The following is a 17,438-nucleotide window of genomic DNA, read 5'->3' as shown; positions in this document are numbered from 1 at the left end:
CCTGGTGTTTGCCTGCCCTCTCCTGAGACTCCTTACGATTCTGTTTGATCTTCAACACTATCTTAAAGACCATCTCCCCCTGCTGATTCGTAAGGAGGTTGTGGACAAAAACCCTGACTTGCGGGTCGTGTTGTGGCTCATGGTGGGGGATGACGTAGATAATTACCTCATGAACATGAGCATGTATCTGATTCGAATACCCGTCGAGGGACTCGTTGTCGATGTCTACAGGCTGCACACCTTCACACCCACTGTCGATTATTACTTGGACTCGATGGCCACACGACACAGAAACTACCTAAGTAAACAAATTGTCTCTTAATTCGCTATGCCATCATCTCGTAGTTCCTGAAGCGAATGTATGTTTGTGGGTGGGTGAGTGGTTAGGTTGGGAGCACAAGAGCTTATTCTGAGAAGAGTTTATAGACATATCTACAGGAGATTACTTGGGGACCGAGAGAGGGACAAATAAACAAGGGATGACAGGCTTTGTTTATTTGTGTTTAATGCCGTGTCAGCAGCTAGGGCTACATCACGGCAGGGATGATAGGCTACAGAGTAAGTACCTGAAGATGATGACAGGAAGCTCCGTGGGCAGCGCGTTGAAAGGACCAGTGACACCCCACTCCATGTTTACTGACATCTTTTTTCCATCCTAGCAACAATCTACTAACCCTAATTGATCCTGTAGCTTAACAGTATATAATTCTTTGGAGTGGTTTCTTTGGAAATCTTTTTTCATTAGGTGAGGTGAAATGTGTGTGTGTGTGCGTTCATCTTTAGTATATATGTATATGCGTGCTTGGTGCATTATAAAACTTATTTATTGTCCTCCACCACAAAACAATTAGAGTGGATGTAAATGCCTTGTGTCCATGCTCTGTCGGCCAGCTTTCCTGGAGTGGTCGTGTGTGGTGCGGGGCAGGTGGTGCTATGGCCAAGCTCTGGTGACGCTAGTGAGCACGTGTCCCAGACTGGTGTCCATCTCAATGAAGAATATCCTTCTAGATCTGGAAACGGCGACAGCCATCAGTGCCTTCAGCAACAATAATGAGCGAGGTGAACGCGTGCATAGGTGGCTAAGTGTGTGTGTGTGTGTTTTGGTGATGTTTCTTATGGAGACGGTAATAACATCTTAAAATGTAGAACTAAACATGAGCAACATATCCCTGCCGCACAGGAAATAACTAGTGCAGTCTTGGAATCCAAACCAATATTTCTGAAACATTTAGTGGGGATAGGACGCACACACACACACACAATCATTTTTATATTTATATCAGTCACACTTTATTCAGAAGATTAGGGAATGTTAGATATAAATAACTGTGTATGAAGCCCGGGCTAGGATTGCGTTTTCTTAATTTTGTTTGTAAATTATGAAGTTAGGTTTGAGTTTTCACCCAAAAGCAAAAACGCTGGGTGTATAGATGATTGTTTGTTGTCTTGTTGTTTAGGGAAGATAAAGCTTCGAGTGGGAGGAATCTGTGTCAGCAGGGAGGCATCATCCAATGCACTGGAAGAAGGCATTCGACAGTTGAAGGACAGTCTCGATCTTCAAATATTTATGTAAGACCAAGCTTCTTGAAAAAAGTTAAAGTGCGAAAAAATAATTGTAAGACAATCAAACAGGACCACGAAGTGATTAGAAGAGCATGCTGATGTCTAAGTCGGTAAAAATGAAGCTGTCAATGATCAGACTTCTGTAGAACACATACCATGGGTTACATCTTTGATAACACATTTAATTTAGAAAGTATATATCTGTGTGAAACTATATAAACTCACAGTTTACACACTTCATTTAACAAGTATATGAATATGTGAGGATGCTCACAGTTACACATTTCCTGTAGAGGGCGCGCATGTCAGTGATTGAAGGATGGATCAGTCTAGAAGTGTTTGTCATGGTAAGAACTTCGCCCTGAGAAGTCTTATTTTTTATACTTTGTTTACACCCAATGAAATGACATTTTATCATTTCTATCTCCGAAGAAGTTTACTAGGTACTTAATAAAGGATCCGTATGAAGTGTGAGAAATGTTATTTGTTGGATATTTGGGTTATACAGCATGATGTATTCACATGTTTGTCCGACATTCGAGAAAAACAAGCACCACTTGCTCTGCCACATGCAAACATCAACATCTCTTTGGTTCATGAGACTATGACAAAAGGGAGGTAACATTAATTTCCATGTTAGTTGTCTGGCTATATTTAAAGCATGAAGTGTCCAAAAGTGTAGTTAAAAAGATAACTGCTCATCCGATTCTTGTACAATTTTATTGTTTAGTGTGACATCCAGGCGTCTGACGATTTTATCAAAGAAAGTACACAGACCTTCTTCAATAATTTTTTATTAATACATTTTAAAGTAAAATACTTATCAGCAGCCTACGTCATTGGAAGTATATTTCACGAAGGTCTTTTATTTACGTTTCTGTGATAACCATTAGACACAAAACTGTATATTTGTTTCTGCAGTGCTTCATTCTGCCCCAAACACCAGTCAGACAACAAATGCCTATCCAAATAATGAATCATTACTTAATTTAACACGAGTGTCTGTCTACTAGATGTACCCCTGTAATGTACGTGCACGTGATTTCCTGATTGATATTTTCTGACTGAACTTTGTTTGCACTCGTGAAATAATAGTTATTAAGCAATGGGGAAATAACCATACCGCCAAACAATATAATCGAGAAAAACTGTCTCAACATTGCTTGTCCAATATTTGACCAGATACTCAGTGCACATAATGACTCCCTCAGCACTACACAGATGACTAATTAGATATGTTACTTCATGTGTCATTAACAATCATTATAAACTTTTCTATAAACCATCTTTTCTTTTATTCTTCCTAAGACAAAAGATAACTTTAAAAAAATATTGTCTTGCTAAGGGAGTTAACCGAAGAAAAAAAAAAGAAAAATCTAAACTTTTTTAAATTAGTTGTGTCCCTTACTCCACCATACGCCGGGTAAAGGGCGCGTGTCCACAAACCTTCACTGCTTGTTACTTGTGTTTGTGTTCTTTGACACATGTAAGAATCGGTTGAATGAATTTTTTCCTAAACAAGACGATGACTGCGTTCACACAACATTCTTTGTTTTGACTTAACTGTAAATTGTAGTTTACTCGGAAATTGTGAAGAGAACAACGTACTTTCTAGATTTTTAGTTTTCTGATTTTTGACCTACTGCCCGATTTCTGAATTCTCTGCCCCATACAGTTACTACCTTTGATGTGAGCTTACTACAAGAAACCAGAACCTATAATTCTTTAAATTGACACAACGCAAATGCTTTCAAAATGCTCTTTTACACGGAGTATCACAGAAAGTTCTCTTTAGTGTATGTTAATAGATATAATTTTTTATTCGTGTGCATTCGCAGCTCTATTAGGTTTGACCTGCATTTAAAGGGTAAAAAAAATAAATAAATCTAATTAGTGCAGAACAATAGAAGATGGAGGATTAGGAGGTGTGTGATGTCTAGTCCTGTGTCTGTGTGTATACGTGTGAGTGTGAATGTGTCTGTGTAAGTCTACGTGTTTGTGTGTCTGTGTGCGTGCGTGCGTTTGTAATTATGTGTGTTATTATAAGGGGGCGAGACTCTCGTCGATCCGACCCTGTTGAGAGAGCTTTCACTTTTCGTTTGCTTTCTCCTATTTGGAATTTTGTTTTTTTCTGCGTAGCAATTTGTGGTGTAGGACTGTAGGGATAGATGGTTTTGCTCTGTGTACATTTTGGGAGTCCTGTGTGCTGCTCCTCGCTGCTTCAACGAGTTTCGCATTTTCCACGCTAGATCACGCCGGAAATCATGGCGGATAACTGCCACTTTTCGCGTGAGTATTTTATTTCTCTTCAACCCAGCGTTTGCGTCCCACCACCTGATTTCCCGCGCATCGACTGGACAGAGCACATCAGGACATCTAGCGGTGAGGAACGTGTTCACACCAGGAACTACACAGGAAGGAAGACAACGAAGAAAAAGCGAGGATCTAGAGGAGGGATCAGTCGTCTTCCGCTGCCGGTGATGACCTGAACCAACGCCATCTCCATTGACAACAAAATGACAGAACTCGCTACGCTGGTGAAATGCGACCGCGAATATCGCTGTAGCAGCCTCTTTTGTGTTACAGAGACGTGGCTTAGTAGCAACAAAACGGACGTCCACCTCGAGGGTTTCACTACGATAAGGCATGACAGGAATAACGAAGATACAGAAAAACTAAAGGAGGAGGGCTGTGCATATTCGTCAACAACAACTGGGACACGGAGTTCACGATACGTGAAACAATTAGTACTGTGTCCGATGAAATCCTGACTGTCATTTCGGCCGTTTTACTTGCCACGTGAATTTGGACAAGTAACAATCATTTTAGTGTACGTTCCCGGACCTGACAACAAGGACGCCACCGCTCAGATAGCAGCCAGCTACAACAAGGCTTTACATAGATCCACTGACCAGGCTGTATTTATAGTTGGGGTTTTTTATCGGAGCTTCCAATGAAGAAAAATGTCTATGTCTCTTGCGACAATAGACAATAAAGATGTCTTGTATCTTGTATCTTGTTAATTTGTTTGTGATTGTGTGAGAGAGAGAATGTTTGTGTGTGTGTGTGTGTGTGTTTGTAAGTATGTGTGTTAATTTGTCTGTTTCAGTGAGAGATAGTGTTTGTATGTGGGGTTTTTTTTTTGTTCGTACATGTATGCCTATTCTATTGTGTTATTTATGTGTATCTTTGTGTGTGCATGTCTATGTGAAAAAGAGAGAGGGAGCGACTGGTGACGCACAAGATGACGTGTGCTGTGACGTCTTTCCTTCAAAACAAAATACTAGTCACGTGTGATGCCATTCAACCAATAAGACGTCAGTAAAGATGGAGTGGGGTGTCACTGGTCCTTTCAACGCGCTGCCCACAGAGCTTCTTGTCCTCATCTTCAGGTACTTACTCTGTAGCATATCATCCTTGCCGTGATATAGTCCTAGCTGCTGGCACGGCATTAAGCACAAATAAACAAACAAAGCCTGTCATCCCTTATTTATTTCTCCTTTTTTCGGTCCCCAAATCTTTGCTTGACGTTGATGCTCTATACATGGCTGCTGTCACATCTGAAATGTAGAGGAAAGTTTTTCAAGATAATATTTTACAACAACACAACAACAACAACAACAACAACAACAACAACAACAACTGGAATCCAGAAAACGCACCATAATCTGATTGCGATACTTTGCTTATTAATTATTATCAGCATTAATTATAATATTATTTATTTGTGCTCAGGGAACTGTCCAAATGAAGACAGGGGTGCCTGCTGTCAAGTCTGTAAAAGGTGGAGAGAGGTAATCATCTCTGAGCCCTCCATGTGGCACAAGTTCGAAGTCATTGTCCGTCCTGGCTGGAACTGGAAAAAAACGCGCTCATTTTTTGGTCACAAAGGCCCCAGATTGTACCAACATGTCAGACACCTTGTAATCAACTTGGACAGAAGAGCACAAGCACCACAAATTGTTGATGCGCCTCAGGCAAACGCTGTTCTCAGCTCAGTGTCCAAACTGTTGCGAGCCTTGCCTCATGACATGACACTGAGAAGTTTCTCTTGCTCGAGTTTCAAGTATTACAATGATAGTAGAGACTGGAAAAGTCGTGTCATCAATGAGCGAAATTTTCTGAGAACTCAGAGGAGATTTTTAGAGCATATCGAAATCACATTCGAGCATCTGACTGATGAGAGAATGAAGACCCTGGTGTTCGCCTACCCTCTCCTGAGACGCCTTACGATTCTGATTGATGTAAGGCTTCAACTCGATCTTCCAGACCGGATCCCCCAGCTGACTCTTAATGAGGTTGTCGACAAGAACCCTGACTTGCGGTTCGTGTATTGGCACATGTTGGGGGATGACATATATGGCTACAACATGATCCTTAGCATGCCTCTGATTCGATTACCCGTCGAGGGACTTGTTGTCGATGTCTGCAATCTGAACACCATCCCAGCCGCTGTCAATTATTACCTCGACACGATGGCCAAGCGATACGGAAACTATCTAAGTAAACAGACTTTCTCTTAATTCGCTATACCATCATTTCGTGGATCCTGTAGCGTATGTATGTTTGTGGGTGGGTGAGTGGTTAGATTGGAGGCATAGAGCTTGTGCTAAGAAGAGTTTTTAGACATATCCACAGGCCTAGTGCCATCCTAACAACAATCTACCATTCCTAATTGATCCTGTAGCTTAGCAGTATATCACTCTTTGGAGTGGTTTCTTTGGAAATCTTTTTTGATTATGTGAGGTAAAATGTGTGTGTGTGTGTGTCTGTGTGTCTGTCTGTGTGTGTCTCTGTGTGTGTATGTGTGTCTGTGTGTGTGTCTGTGTGTGTCTGTGTGTGTGTGTGTCTGTGTGTGTCTGTGTGTGTGTCTGTGTGTGTATCTGTGTGTGTGTGTCTGTGTGTGTCTCTCTGTGTGTGTTATTTATTATCCTCCACCACAAAACAATTAGAGTGGATGTAAATACCTTGTGTCTATGCTCTGTCGGCCAGCTTTCCTGGAGTGGTCGTGTGTGGTGCGGGGCAACTGGTGCTATAGCCCAGCTCTGGTGAACCTAGTGAACAAGTGTCCCAGACTGGCCTCCATCTCACTGAAGAACATCATTCTCGATCTGAAAACAGCGACAGCCATCAGTGCCTACAGCGGCAGTGCCGAGCGAGGTGAGCACGTGTATAGGTGGCTAAGTGTGTGTGGCTGTGTGTGTGTGTGAGAGAGTGTTCGTGATGTTTTTAATGGAGACTGTAATTAACATCTTAAAATGTAGAACTAAACATGAACAACATATCCATACCACACTAGAAATACCTTGTGCATTCCTGGAATCCAAACCAATATTCCTGCAAAATTTGGTGAGGATAGGACAAACATACACACACACGCACAAACATTTATATATTTATATCAGCCACACTTTATTCAGAAGATTAGGGAATGTTAGACAGAAAGTTAAAGTAACTGTGTTTGTAGCCCGAGCTAGGATTGCGTTTCTGAATTTTGTTTGTAAATTATGAAGTTAGGTTTGAGTTTTCCCCCAAAGCGAAAATGCTAGTTGTACAGACGATTGTCTGTTGTCTTGTTGTTTAGGGAAGATAAAGCTGCGAGTGGGAGGAATCTATGTCAGCAGGGAGGCATCATCCAATGCGCTGGAAGAAGGCATTCGACAGTTGAAGGACAGTCTCGATCTTCAAATATTTATGTAAGACCAAGCTTCTTGAAAAAAAGTTAAAGTGCGAGAAAATGATTGTAAGACAATCACACAGGACCCCGAAGTGACCTCTCCGATTTAAAACAAATGATATCACAGATGGTTCGCCTCTTCCAAAGTGAGACGTTTGCGATTTGTTTGTGGCTGTCCAACCTTTGCAGTCAGATGTTCCGAAATGTTTGTAAAGGAGACATGCAGGACATATAAGTCACAGGGCAGAGACATTCATTTTGTCCTTTTCAGTTCGGAAAAGAATTACCTGCAGCTGATATAAATTGCACCAAGCCTTATGAAACTGATATAAAGCCTTGTGGTTACTACTTCATAGCAGCTCTCACTTCCACGTTCGCTTGGCCCAGTGACAAGAAAAAGCTCTTCTAGGAGCCTAGAGCCAGTAAACCACTCACAGTTAGCCCACTCAATGTATCATCATCGTTATTTCCTAAGCTAGCAGTGTCATAATCCACTTACCGGAAATTGGTCATGAAGCCTTTATTGAAGCGAGACATTCGATGAGATAAAATCTGAGAAGAAGGGGAACTGCCAGGGTCAAGACTGGAACTGTTTTCCCGTCAGACAATGTTTCAAAGTACAGCACCCTTTCCTTTCTTTAGCAACCAGTAGGCGAGAGAAACAACAAATGTTTAGGCAATTTTATATTTAACCTTGGTTTTCGGTGTTTGTTTACATGAAGTATCACGTGGTCATTTCGCAGACAAACAACTCTATCTTGCTCTCCCAGAATCAACAGTTTCTAGTGATGTGAAATAAAAACAGTAAATAACAACAGCTTTTGAAGTAATGCTAGGCTCTTGGTTAAAAAAAAATCAGTCCATTATCATGAAAATGTGAGAGTGGTGATTCTTACTTTGTCTAGTGTCTAAGCTTTTTATTTTGTTGTTGTTCAATAATAATAATTAATATAAATTTTATTATTATTTTTTATACTTATTATTATTGATGATGATATTGTACCAATACCAATAGAGATGCAAGACATGGAGTCCACAGCAAACTTATTCTCGCGCGTGTGTGTAGTGTTTTATTTTGTTTATTTGTGTGTAAGTGCTTTCCTATTCACCCCTTCTTCTCTCTCATTTTTATCATTACGCTGTCTTCCAAATGTACATTTTGCACGCGCGCACACACACACCGATTAGATTATCTCTCTCTTTTTCTCTCTATTAAATTATCCTCAGATTAGCATTGCCCACAATGGTGTCTGGTGAGCACGTTTTCGTAATGAAGCTGGTAAAAGAATTTTATTTATTGCAAATCGAAAAACTCCTCTCCTGGTAAAACAAAACAAAACAAAAAACAAAAAAACAAACAAAAAAACAAACAAACAAGCAAACAAACAACAAACAAGCAAGCAAACACACACACACACAATCACACGCACATATACACACATTCTTTCTCTCCTCACAAACAACGCGATCACCCACGATGCTACCGCGGCTGCAGGGCGGCGGGTCGAAGAGGACCGCTGGATGATGAAGACAATGTATGGTCGACGTGGGACTGGCTGTCCCAGCAGACTAGGCCAGGACAGTGACAAACTTTTCAGAGATGCGGAGACAAAGAGGGGTCTGAGTTTACCGAGACCTCCAACTGACTGGCCTCGCTTGCCCCCGGAGAGACAGGCCACTGTGTGTGTGTGGGTGCGTGCGTGCGTGGATGAGAGAGAGAGAGGGTGTGTGTGTTCTAGCGAGTGAGCGTTCTCTCTCTCTCTTTCAAGTCTCACTGGAGGGGTGCACGCATGTGTGTGTAAGAAAGAGCAAGATAACATTAAAAGAAATCTGTGATGACGCCCAATAAATAAATAACTAAATCATTATTCACCTTTCGATTTGTAACCGCATAAAATTCTAGAATGTGGAAAGGGATGGACTGCGGGTCAGCATTCATATGAAGACTGTTTTTCTACTCTCGCATCATGAAAAGTGATCACTTGTTAGGATTTTCGAAACAAGTGAGATCACATCAGAGTTTGAAAAATATCAGTCTCATCAAAATAACCGACCTGAGGTCACTTGCAGGCGGCCATCTGGATGCACATCAAACACATGAACAGATGGCTGGCTTTATGCTTACAAACACTACCTGATGGAACATTACATGAGGAAACACAGTGGCTAGTCAAGCAGCTAGTCTATCATGCCTTTGGCTTGAGTTTGTACTGAGCAACGCAAGCACTCGTAACCAACGTAACCTGCAGAATCCTATCCACAGGCCACAAACCAGTGACCGTATGCAGTAACTTCCAGAACACGAAGTCTACCCTTATTCTAAGGGGTGACTAATACATTTACTTTTGCATTATCCTAACATAAAAAATTCCATTTAAAATGAAAGAAAAACTGGATAAAAAATAAAAATACGTTAAATGAACAATGTCAGTGACACTAACTCAGATGAAGTGATGATCCAGACATTTTAGAGTTGGCTAATATCGATGCAGTCTTGGCTTGCATCACATTAGAATGCTAAATTTTGATTGCCCGAGGGTAGTCACGTGACCGTGGTGACGGGCCTGGCGACCTACCCGGTCGTAAAATATGCGGCGTTCAATCGGAGCGCCAGTTGAGAAGGTGAAGAAATGGGTGATTTACCAGTCGACACACCACGTGACCTATCAGACGCCTCGCGCAGCAATCAGCGGAAGGGGGTAGGGGTTCGGTTACCAATTAGGTCGGGGAGTGCCTGCGATTAGCTGCCGAGCCTTGCACCTTGGCCCAGTGGGCCGCGGGCGGACCGCAAGTCAAACAAGTGTGCCGCGCGAGGACCGCGCCAGTGCACGTGCGACGCGTGGCGACACGGTGCGCCTAATGAGGCGGTCAGCCTCGTGCCGCGAGGGGGCGCCCGTGCACCAGACCTGACGTCGGGCTGTTGTGCGGCGTCAAAAGTTGCAGCAGCTCGTCGAACGCCGCCGACCTCGGGTCCGAGTCCCCCGATGTACAACTCCCGTGCACCCACCCAGCCTCAAACATCCTCAATAGCCTCCCCTGGCAAAAGAGAAGTGGTGCGCGGGAAAATGACACGCCGGAAGTGGCATGAAAGTGATGGCGCCTTCACACACCAGTTGGCAATCATTGACTAGGTTACCGCAGCTTATTCTTCCATTGTCGGAGGAAACCAGCGAGCAGTTTGCCCTCGCCCCCCGCTTGTCAGACTGTAGAGCGGGACCCACATCTGTGTGCGCGCGTGCGAGAGAGAAAGAGAAAAAGAGAAAAAGATAATCTTTATGGAGTGAATAAAACTTACATTTGAGAAACACCTCCAAGAAAAAGACAAACGTATAGTTCAGAATAAACGCAAAAATAAAAACGGTATCTTGAGAGAATGTCGATGCCAGATATCAGATATCAGATATAAATTATAGCAAATTGTATTGAAACAGATTTTTCAATGGTGTGAAGAGACACGCTGGGTCATTAGTGTCAAAGTGTCAAATGATACAGTAAATTATTTAACACCTACATACAGCAAGGTACACGACAGTAAACCCAGACATTATTGTGACTGTCTGTGGTAAAGTTTGTTTTAAATATACATTATTTTTTCATAAAATAAGTAAACTATAAGCTAAACTACATCGTCCTCGTCATGTTGTCATTTTAAAATTTGGACTGAGATGTAGATGTTAAATTGTTACATATTTTTAAAAAGTTGATTTTGTCAGAGCTTTCTAGCATCAATGCTGTTAAATTACAATAGATAAGTTGATGTGTTTGGCAAAAATATGTCGGACTTCTCTATTATATTTTATGTGAGATATGTTTGCCACATTCCACAGCTGGTCCATGCACAAAAAAACAAATTCCAAATTTCTGAACCCACAGTCCGAACACTTCCACTGTCACAACACATCTTATGTTCCTTCCGACCATTCAATTCCCCCTCCCCCCTAAAAAAAAATCTCCAGTTGAAAATGACACCAAGTCTCCACTTGAATATAACACAAAGTTTCCACTTCTAGGTAACACAAATATGTCCACTTGAATATAACACAAAGTTTTCACTGACACCGATGCTCTTCCTGAAGTTATTTCTAATTCAGCTCTGGTTGGTGAGCCCGAGGCGGATACGATGAATAAGCGAAGATCAAACAACAAAAGTGAGAAAAAAACCCCCACAAAAACCTGGAGAAAAAAAGTCTTTAGCTAAATGGCAAGTTCAAAACTTAACTAACATTCTTCAAACATTAAACACACGCTCACCGAACAATCAACAAAGATACACACTCACCTCAACAGATACAAATCTGGTCAGGATGTGCCCAGTCCAGTCAGGACTAACTTCCAATTCTGTTCAGGACTTGTTAAATAACACAAATCTGGTCAGGATGTGCACAGTCCGGTCAGGACTACAACACCAAGTCGGTTCAAGACTTGTTGCAAACAAAACGTCCGGACACACTGATGACACCGAGGAGACTGTTACTTCTCCCCGCCCCCGTCAAGGAAAAACTCACACAGCAACATCCCAAACACTCAAACACTCTTTCCTTTGTTCTTCGAACAAAACAACCTATCAACACCAGTTGATTAAAAAAAAAAAAAAAAAAAAAAAAAAAAACAAAGCCCGGCCGGCCATCCCTGTGTGGCGCGCACTCAGACAGTAATTGCTGTCTTTCAACCTCCCCCTTCCAGTTACTTTTTCCCTGTCTCCTTCCTAGCTCAAAAAAAAAAAAAAAACATTAAAAAAATATAGCGCAGCAGGTTTTATGACATACCTCAATCTCATTTATTATTACTGTCTTTGTTTAAACGTCTGGTCAAACAGATTTCTCAAATCATGAAGTGGAGTCATATCTCGCGTCCTGTCGGTAGAGGTTGTTGTTACTAATCCACTGAAAGACTTTGCAACTTACATATCTTGTATTATTTTAATTTTAACATAATGATTATTTAAAATTGGAACTTTTGTAGTTAAAAATATTTTTTTGTGCATCAACACTCTTGGCCAAACAGACAACAACACAAAAAAAAAAGGAAAAAAAAAGAAAACAATGTCTAAACTTTTGACATAAAGGCACGAGAGTGATTAGTGTTCATGGAGTGGTGAAATACTAAATTAAGGATGAATGAAAACGGTCCAGCTGATATTCAGTCTGCATCAAACCTTTAAATGTCATGTCAACATCATCTTGTGTGATAATGTCTATGGACTGCCACTTGTTTGGTAGTAACAAGTTGGTTATTTAACTAATAAGCTTTGTCCGTCAATGGAGAAGCAGCCAGAGACATTGGTGTGGAAGGAATGTGCCATGTCGCATTATGTAAAAAAACTGTCATGTTTGAAATGAGTGTAATGGCGAAGCCTGCAAGGAAAAATAACTTTGGTACACGGGAAATGGCCAAAAGCAGCTTGACATGTACGATCATCGAAACACATGTCATTTCCGGTCAGTAGGTCGCGCACGATTCTCGATTGGGTGTGGGAGCCCCTCACAGGGTGCAAACGTACCCACTCTTTGGTTTGAGATCATAAAGCATTCTTGTAGTGACGATCATATAATAAATCGTGCTCGAAAGGCAAGTTAATGGATGAGTTTCTCATGACAATGGCCAACATGCAAATTTCTCTGTTAGGATCAAGTTAATTATACATCTTCAGAGGTTTTCTCTCAGTGATTCTTTAATTGTGTGGAGGACACGACCACTCTACCACGCCTAGCTGGATGTTCAGTCGCCTATCGAAGATGGTGCCCAGGTGTTTAAAAACATAAACAATTTCCACCTCCTTGTCATGGATGACACACACGGAACATGAAGAATTCCGACGAAAATCAAAGACAATCTCTTTCGTCTTACATTAAGTTCTAGAAAGTTGTCATCGCACCAGACAATGAATTCTTCCAAAGCTATACCGTGAGTGTGCACTGGCCCGCTAAGGAGAGACAGCAGTACAGTGTCATCAGAGAATTTGTCAAGATGTTGACCCTCATGGCGACTGCGACAACTGTTGGTGTACAGAATAAACAGAAGCGGGGCGAGAAGACAGCCCTGAGGTGAGCCGGTGCACGTGGTGATTAAGTCGGAAAAAGTGCCATTGACAAGAACTCGTTGCTGCCTGTCAACCAAGAAGTTAATGATCCATGACACCAGCTGATGTTCCAGGGAAAACTCGTCTAGAAGTCTTCTAGCTAGGATATGTGGCTGAATAGTGTTGAAGGCCGACGAGAAATCAGCAAACAACAGTCGAGCATGGTCCAGTCTTAAACTACCAAGAATACTTCTGTCCATTTTTTACTTTTCCTGGTGTTTTATATATTTGTTCACTTTTTTGTTCTTCATTTGTTCTATTTTTTCTGCGCAATGAGCATTCTTCGGAATGGATACCTGCGCATTACAAATCGACATCATCATCATCATCATCATGGGCTTGAGGATTCTCCAGGTGTTTGAGTAAAGTGTGGAAAATGAACAGTTTAGCATCATCAATACTTCGTTTGGACTGGTATGCAAATTGCAAGGGATTGCAAGGGATCAAGACAATTGTTAGTGGCTTTAAGAATCAATGCCTTGAGGATTGTCTCAAATACTTTCATGACCAACTATGCTAAGGCCACCGGTCTAAAGTCATTGAGATGCCGAGCTGAAACTTTCTGCGCGCAGAAACGTAATGTCCTGCCACAAATACCATCCAGACCGGAGGCCTTGCGAATATTCACTCGCTGAAACAGCTCCACAACTTGTTCATGACAAATCTCAACCTTCTGTACAGGGTGAAGAGAACTAAGCACATCTTTAATTTGAACTGAGAACTCATGAGTCTCGAAACGAGTGAAGAAATCATTCCGAGCATTAGGCATGGCCGTACTGTCAACGCCTGAGATCGAGATTTTGGCTTTCGACCGCTTACTCCGATCATCACTAATGGCCATGTTGTTGAGTCCCTGCCAAGCTACTCAGATGTTACCTGAGACTCGATTTTAGACTTGTGCTTCACCTTGACCCAACGGATAGCATCATGGACCTTTCTATGTACCAATTTTCTGTCGTGGACAGAACCCGTGAAGAACACATGTTTCTTTTTGTTAAGCACTGCTTTCAGGCTCTTGGTCACCCAAGGTTTGTTATTTTGATGGAATGGTTCAATCTAAACAAAAGGTGATATATGAAGAGATGGTGTTTTCTTAAGTCGTCCAGATTAGGACATGCTTTTAAAACGACATCCCAGTTAGTACATTCAAAACAGCCTTGTAAGCTTGCAACACTGTCTGCAGTCCAGCATCTAGTGGAATGAATTGTTCGGCGCACCCGTCTGAACACAGGCTTATAAACGGGTACCAGATGCACACTCAGATGATAGGACGCACCCAGCCTGGGCAAGGATAGAGATTTGTACGCACGTGGTACAGTTCCGTAGACAAGGTCAAGTGTGGTCTGACGCAGGGTAGTAGGACATGTCACATACTGGTCGTAGGTCTGAAGAACCGATCTTAGGTCACAGTGGTTGAAATCTCCTGATATAAACTTAGGAGCATCAGGACAAATCGAGTCGACATTGTGAGTCACATCTGCGATGCACCGTAAAGCATTGGAAACTTTTGCCCTGGGATGAATATACACAAGGGTGAAAAACAGCTGGGGGAATTCTCTCGGGAGGTAAAGGGGGCGAAGCGAAATCGTGAGTAGTTCAAGGTGGCAAGTACGCATCCTTTCACGAATAATAACCGTATTACAGTACCTGTTGTTGACATAGAAACACACTCCGCGGCCACACGCCTTGCCAGTCCTTGTAGCAGATCTGTCTAATCGCAACGGGCCAGAGAAACCGGAGATGTCCAGCTCTTCGTCGAGCCATGTTTCTGTAAACGGCAACAAACAAGTATCCCTGAACTGTCGAAAGTTGTGTACCCACGCCTCAAGCTCATCAGTCTCTCCACGAATCGACTGGACATTGGTTAGCAGGATACAAGAAAGAGGTGGAGACCTGCGTCGATCGTCGAGACGAAACTTCATGAGTCTCCGCTTCACACCGCCTCTGCGTCCTCTCCATCTTGATTTACGAAGTGGAGGGAGCCGTGTAATGTCGACACGCAGCGCCCTCAAACTCCGGATAACAGAGGGAGATGAACGAGGGCGAAGAAAGAGCTCGTGGAGTAATGAAGCCGGGGACCAGCATTAAATGAGCTGACCGCCATCTTAATATTGTCGGCTAGTGGTAACGGTCACATCCATCCAAAAAGAAAAAACACAAGCCTAACGAGACTGAGCGCAGACCATCATCACTTCCCAATAGTTCGACACCAAAGTCTATCACTCAACCACCACCCGACACAGGGGCAGACGGAAACGATGAAAAAATGAAAAAAAAAAAAGCAAAGTAGAAAAGAGAGCTGCAGACGTCGCACTACAAGGGGCGGCCATGTTTTTCTTGTGTGTGTGCGTGTGTTTGTGATTATGTGTGTTAATTTGTTTGTGATCGTGTGAGAGAGAGAATGTTTGTGTTTGTTTATCTGTTGGTAGCATGCATGCCTTTTATTAGGATAAACATACACTCTAGTGTATATGTAGTACATGGGTATGTGACAAAATCTCTGTTTTGATTTGTGATTTTGTGTGCATGTATGTGAGAAAGAGAGAGGGAGCGACTGGTGACGCACAGATGACGTGTGCTGTGACGTCTTTCCGTCAAAACAAAAATACTAGTCACGTGTGATGTCATTCAAGCCAATAAGACGTCAGTAAAATGGAGTGGGCTGTCACTGGTCCTTTCAACGCGCTGCCACAAAGAGCTTCTTGTCCTCATCTTCAGGTACTTACTCTGTAGCCTATCATCCTTGCCGTGATGTCCTAGCTGCTGGCACAGCATTAAACACAAATAAACAAACAAAGCCTGTCATCCCTTATTTATTTTCTCCGTCTTTTGGTCCCAATCTTTGCTTGACGTTGATGCTCTAATACATGGCTGCTGTCACATCTGAAATGTAGAGGAAAGTTTTTCAAGATATATTTTAACAACAAACAACAGAAAAAACAACAGCAACAACAACAACAACTACTACTACTGGAATCCTGAAAATGCGCACAAAAATGTGATTGCGATACTTTGCTTATTAAATATTAACATCATTAATTATTATGTTATTTATTTGTGCTCAGGGAACTGTCAAATGAAGACAGGGGTTCCTGCTGTCAAGTCTGTAAAAGGTGGAGAGAGGCAATCATCTCTGAGCCCTCCATGTGGCACAAGTTCGAAGTCATTGTCCGTCCTGGCTGGAACTGGAAAAAAACGCGATCATTTTTTAGTCACAAAGGCCCCAGATTGTACCTCCATGTCAGAAACCTTGTACTCAACTTGGACAGAAGAGCACAAGGCACCACAAAATTGTTTGCGCCTCAGGCAAACGCTGTCTCAGCTCAATGTCCAACTGTTGCGAGCCTTGCCTCATGACATGACACTGAGAAGTTTCTCTTGCTCGAGTTTCAAGTATTACAATGCTAGTAAATGATCTGGAATTATGTTAAATTTCATCTTTCACATCTCTGGAGCTGCAGTCGAAAGCTTACTGCTCAACAGATTAAGGCGCTTGTCTCTGACAAAAATTTACAAAGAAGCCACACCAGATATCGTTAAAGAGGACGATTTTCTTTTAGAGCATATCGAAATCACATTCGAGCATCTGACTGATGAGAGAATGAAGACCCTGGTGTCCGCCTGCCCTCTCCTGAGACGCCTTACGATTCTGTTTGATTTAAGGCTTCAACACTATCTTCCAGACCAGATCCCTCAGCTGATTCTTAATGAGGTTGTGGACAAGAACCCTGACTTGCGGGTCGTGTATTGGCTCATGTTGGGGGATGACATATGTGTCTGCAACATGAGCATGTTTCTGATTCAATTACCCGTCGAGGGACTCGTTGTCGATGTCTGCAGTCTGAACACATCCATTCGCTGTCAATTGTTACCTCGACATGATGGCCAAGCGATACGGAAACTATCTAAGTAAACACACTTTCTCTTAATTCGCTATACCAATCTTGGATCCTGTAGCGAATGTATGTTTGTGGGTGGGTGAGTGGTTAGTTGGAGGCATAGGAGCTTGTGCTAAGAAGAGTTTTTAGACATATCCACAGGCTAAATGCCATCCTAACAACAATCCACCATTCCTAATTGATTCTGTAGCGTAAGCAGTATGTAACTCGTTGGAGTGGT

General features: G+C 42.2%; 2 protein-coding genes across 3 annotated transcripts in view; both read left to right on the top strand.

The window, feature by feature from the left end:
* LOC112571969 overlaps window positions 1-17,438 on the top strand; it is a 34,096-nt gene that overhangs the window by 10,474 nt on the left and 6,184 nt on the right. The window contains exons 3-4 of one of the 2 annotated variants that reach the window (XM_025251414.1): window positions 892-1,059; window positions 1,458-2,037. The exons of the other annotated variant lie outside the window; for it this stretch is intronic. Coding sequence (XP_025107199.1) covers window positions 892-1,059; window positions 1,458-1,573 — 284 coding nt within the window. The 3' untranslated portion in view covers window positions 1,574-2,037. Of the gene's footprint in view, window positions 1-891; window positions 1,060-1,457; window positions 2,038-17,438 lie in introns of those variants that run through there. 2 annotated transcript variants of the gene reach the window in all.
* Window positions 4,834-7,463, top strand: LOC112571976. Its single transcript, XM_025251427.1, has 4 exons — window positions 4,834-4,955; window positions 5,299-6,066; window positions 6,556-6,723; window positions 7,148-7,463. The coding sequence occupies exons 2-4, from the start codon at window positions 5,379-5,381 to the stop codon at window positions 7,261-7,263; spliced, it is 972 nt and encodes a 323-aa protein (XP_025107212.1). The 5' UTR covers window positions 4,834-4,955; window positions 5,299-5,378; the 3' UTR covers window positions 7,264-7,463.

This window comes from Pomacea canaliculata, linkage group LG9 (assembly GCF_003073045.1).
Source record: "Pomacea canaliculata isolate SZHN2017 linkage group LG9, ASM307304v1, whole genome shotgun sequence".
Taxonomy (NCBI): Eukaryota; Metazoa; Mollusca; class Gastropoda; order Architaenioglossa; family Ampullariidae; genus Pomacea; species Pomacea canaliculata.
The sequence above is the reverse complement of the archived record's forward strand: the minus strand, read 5'-3'. Positions and strand labels throughout refer to the sequence as shown.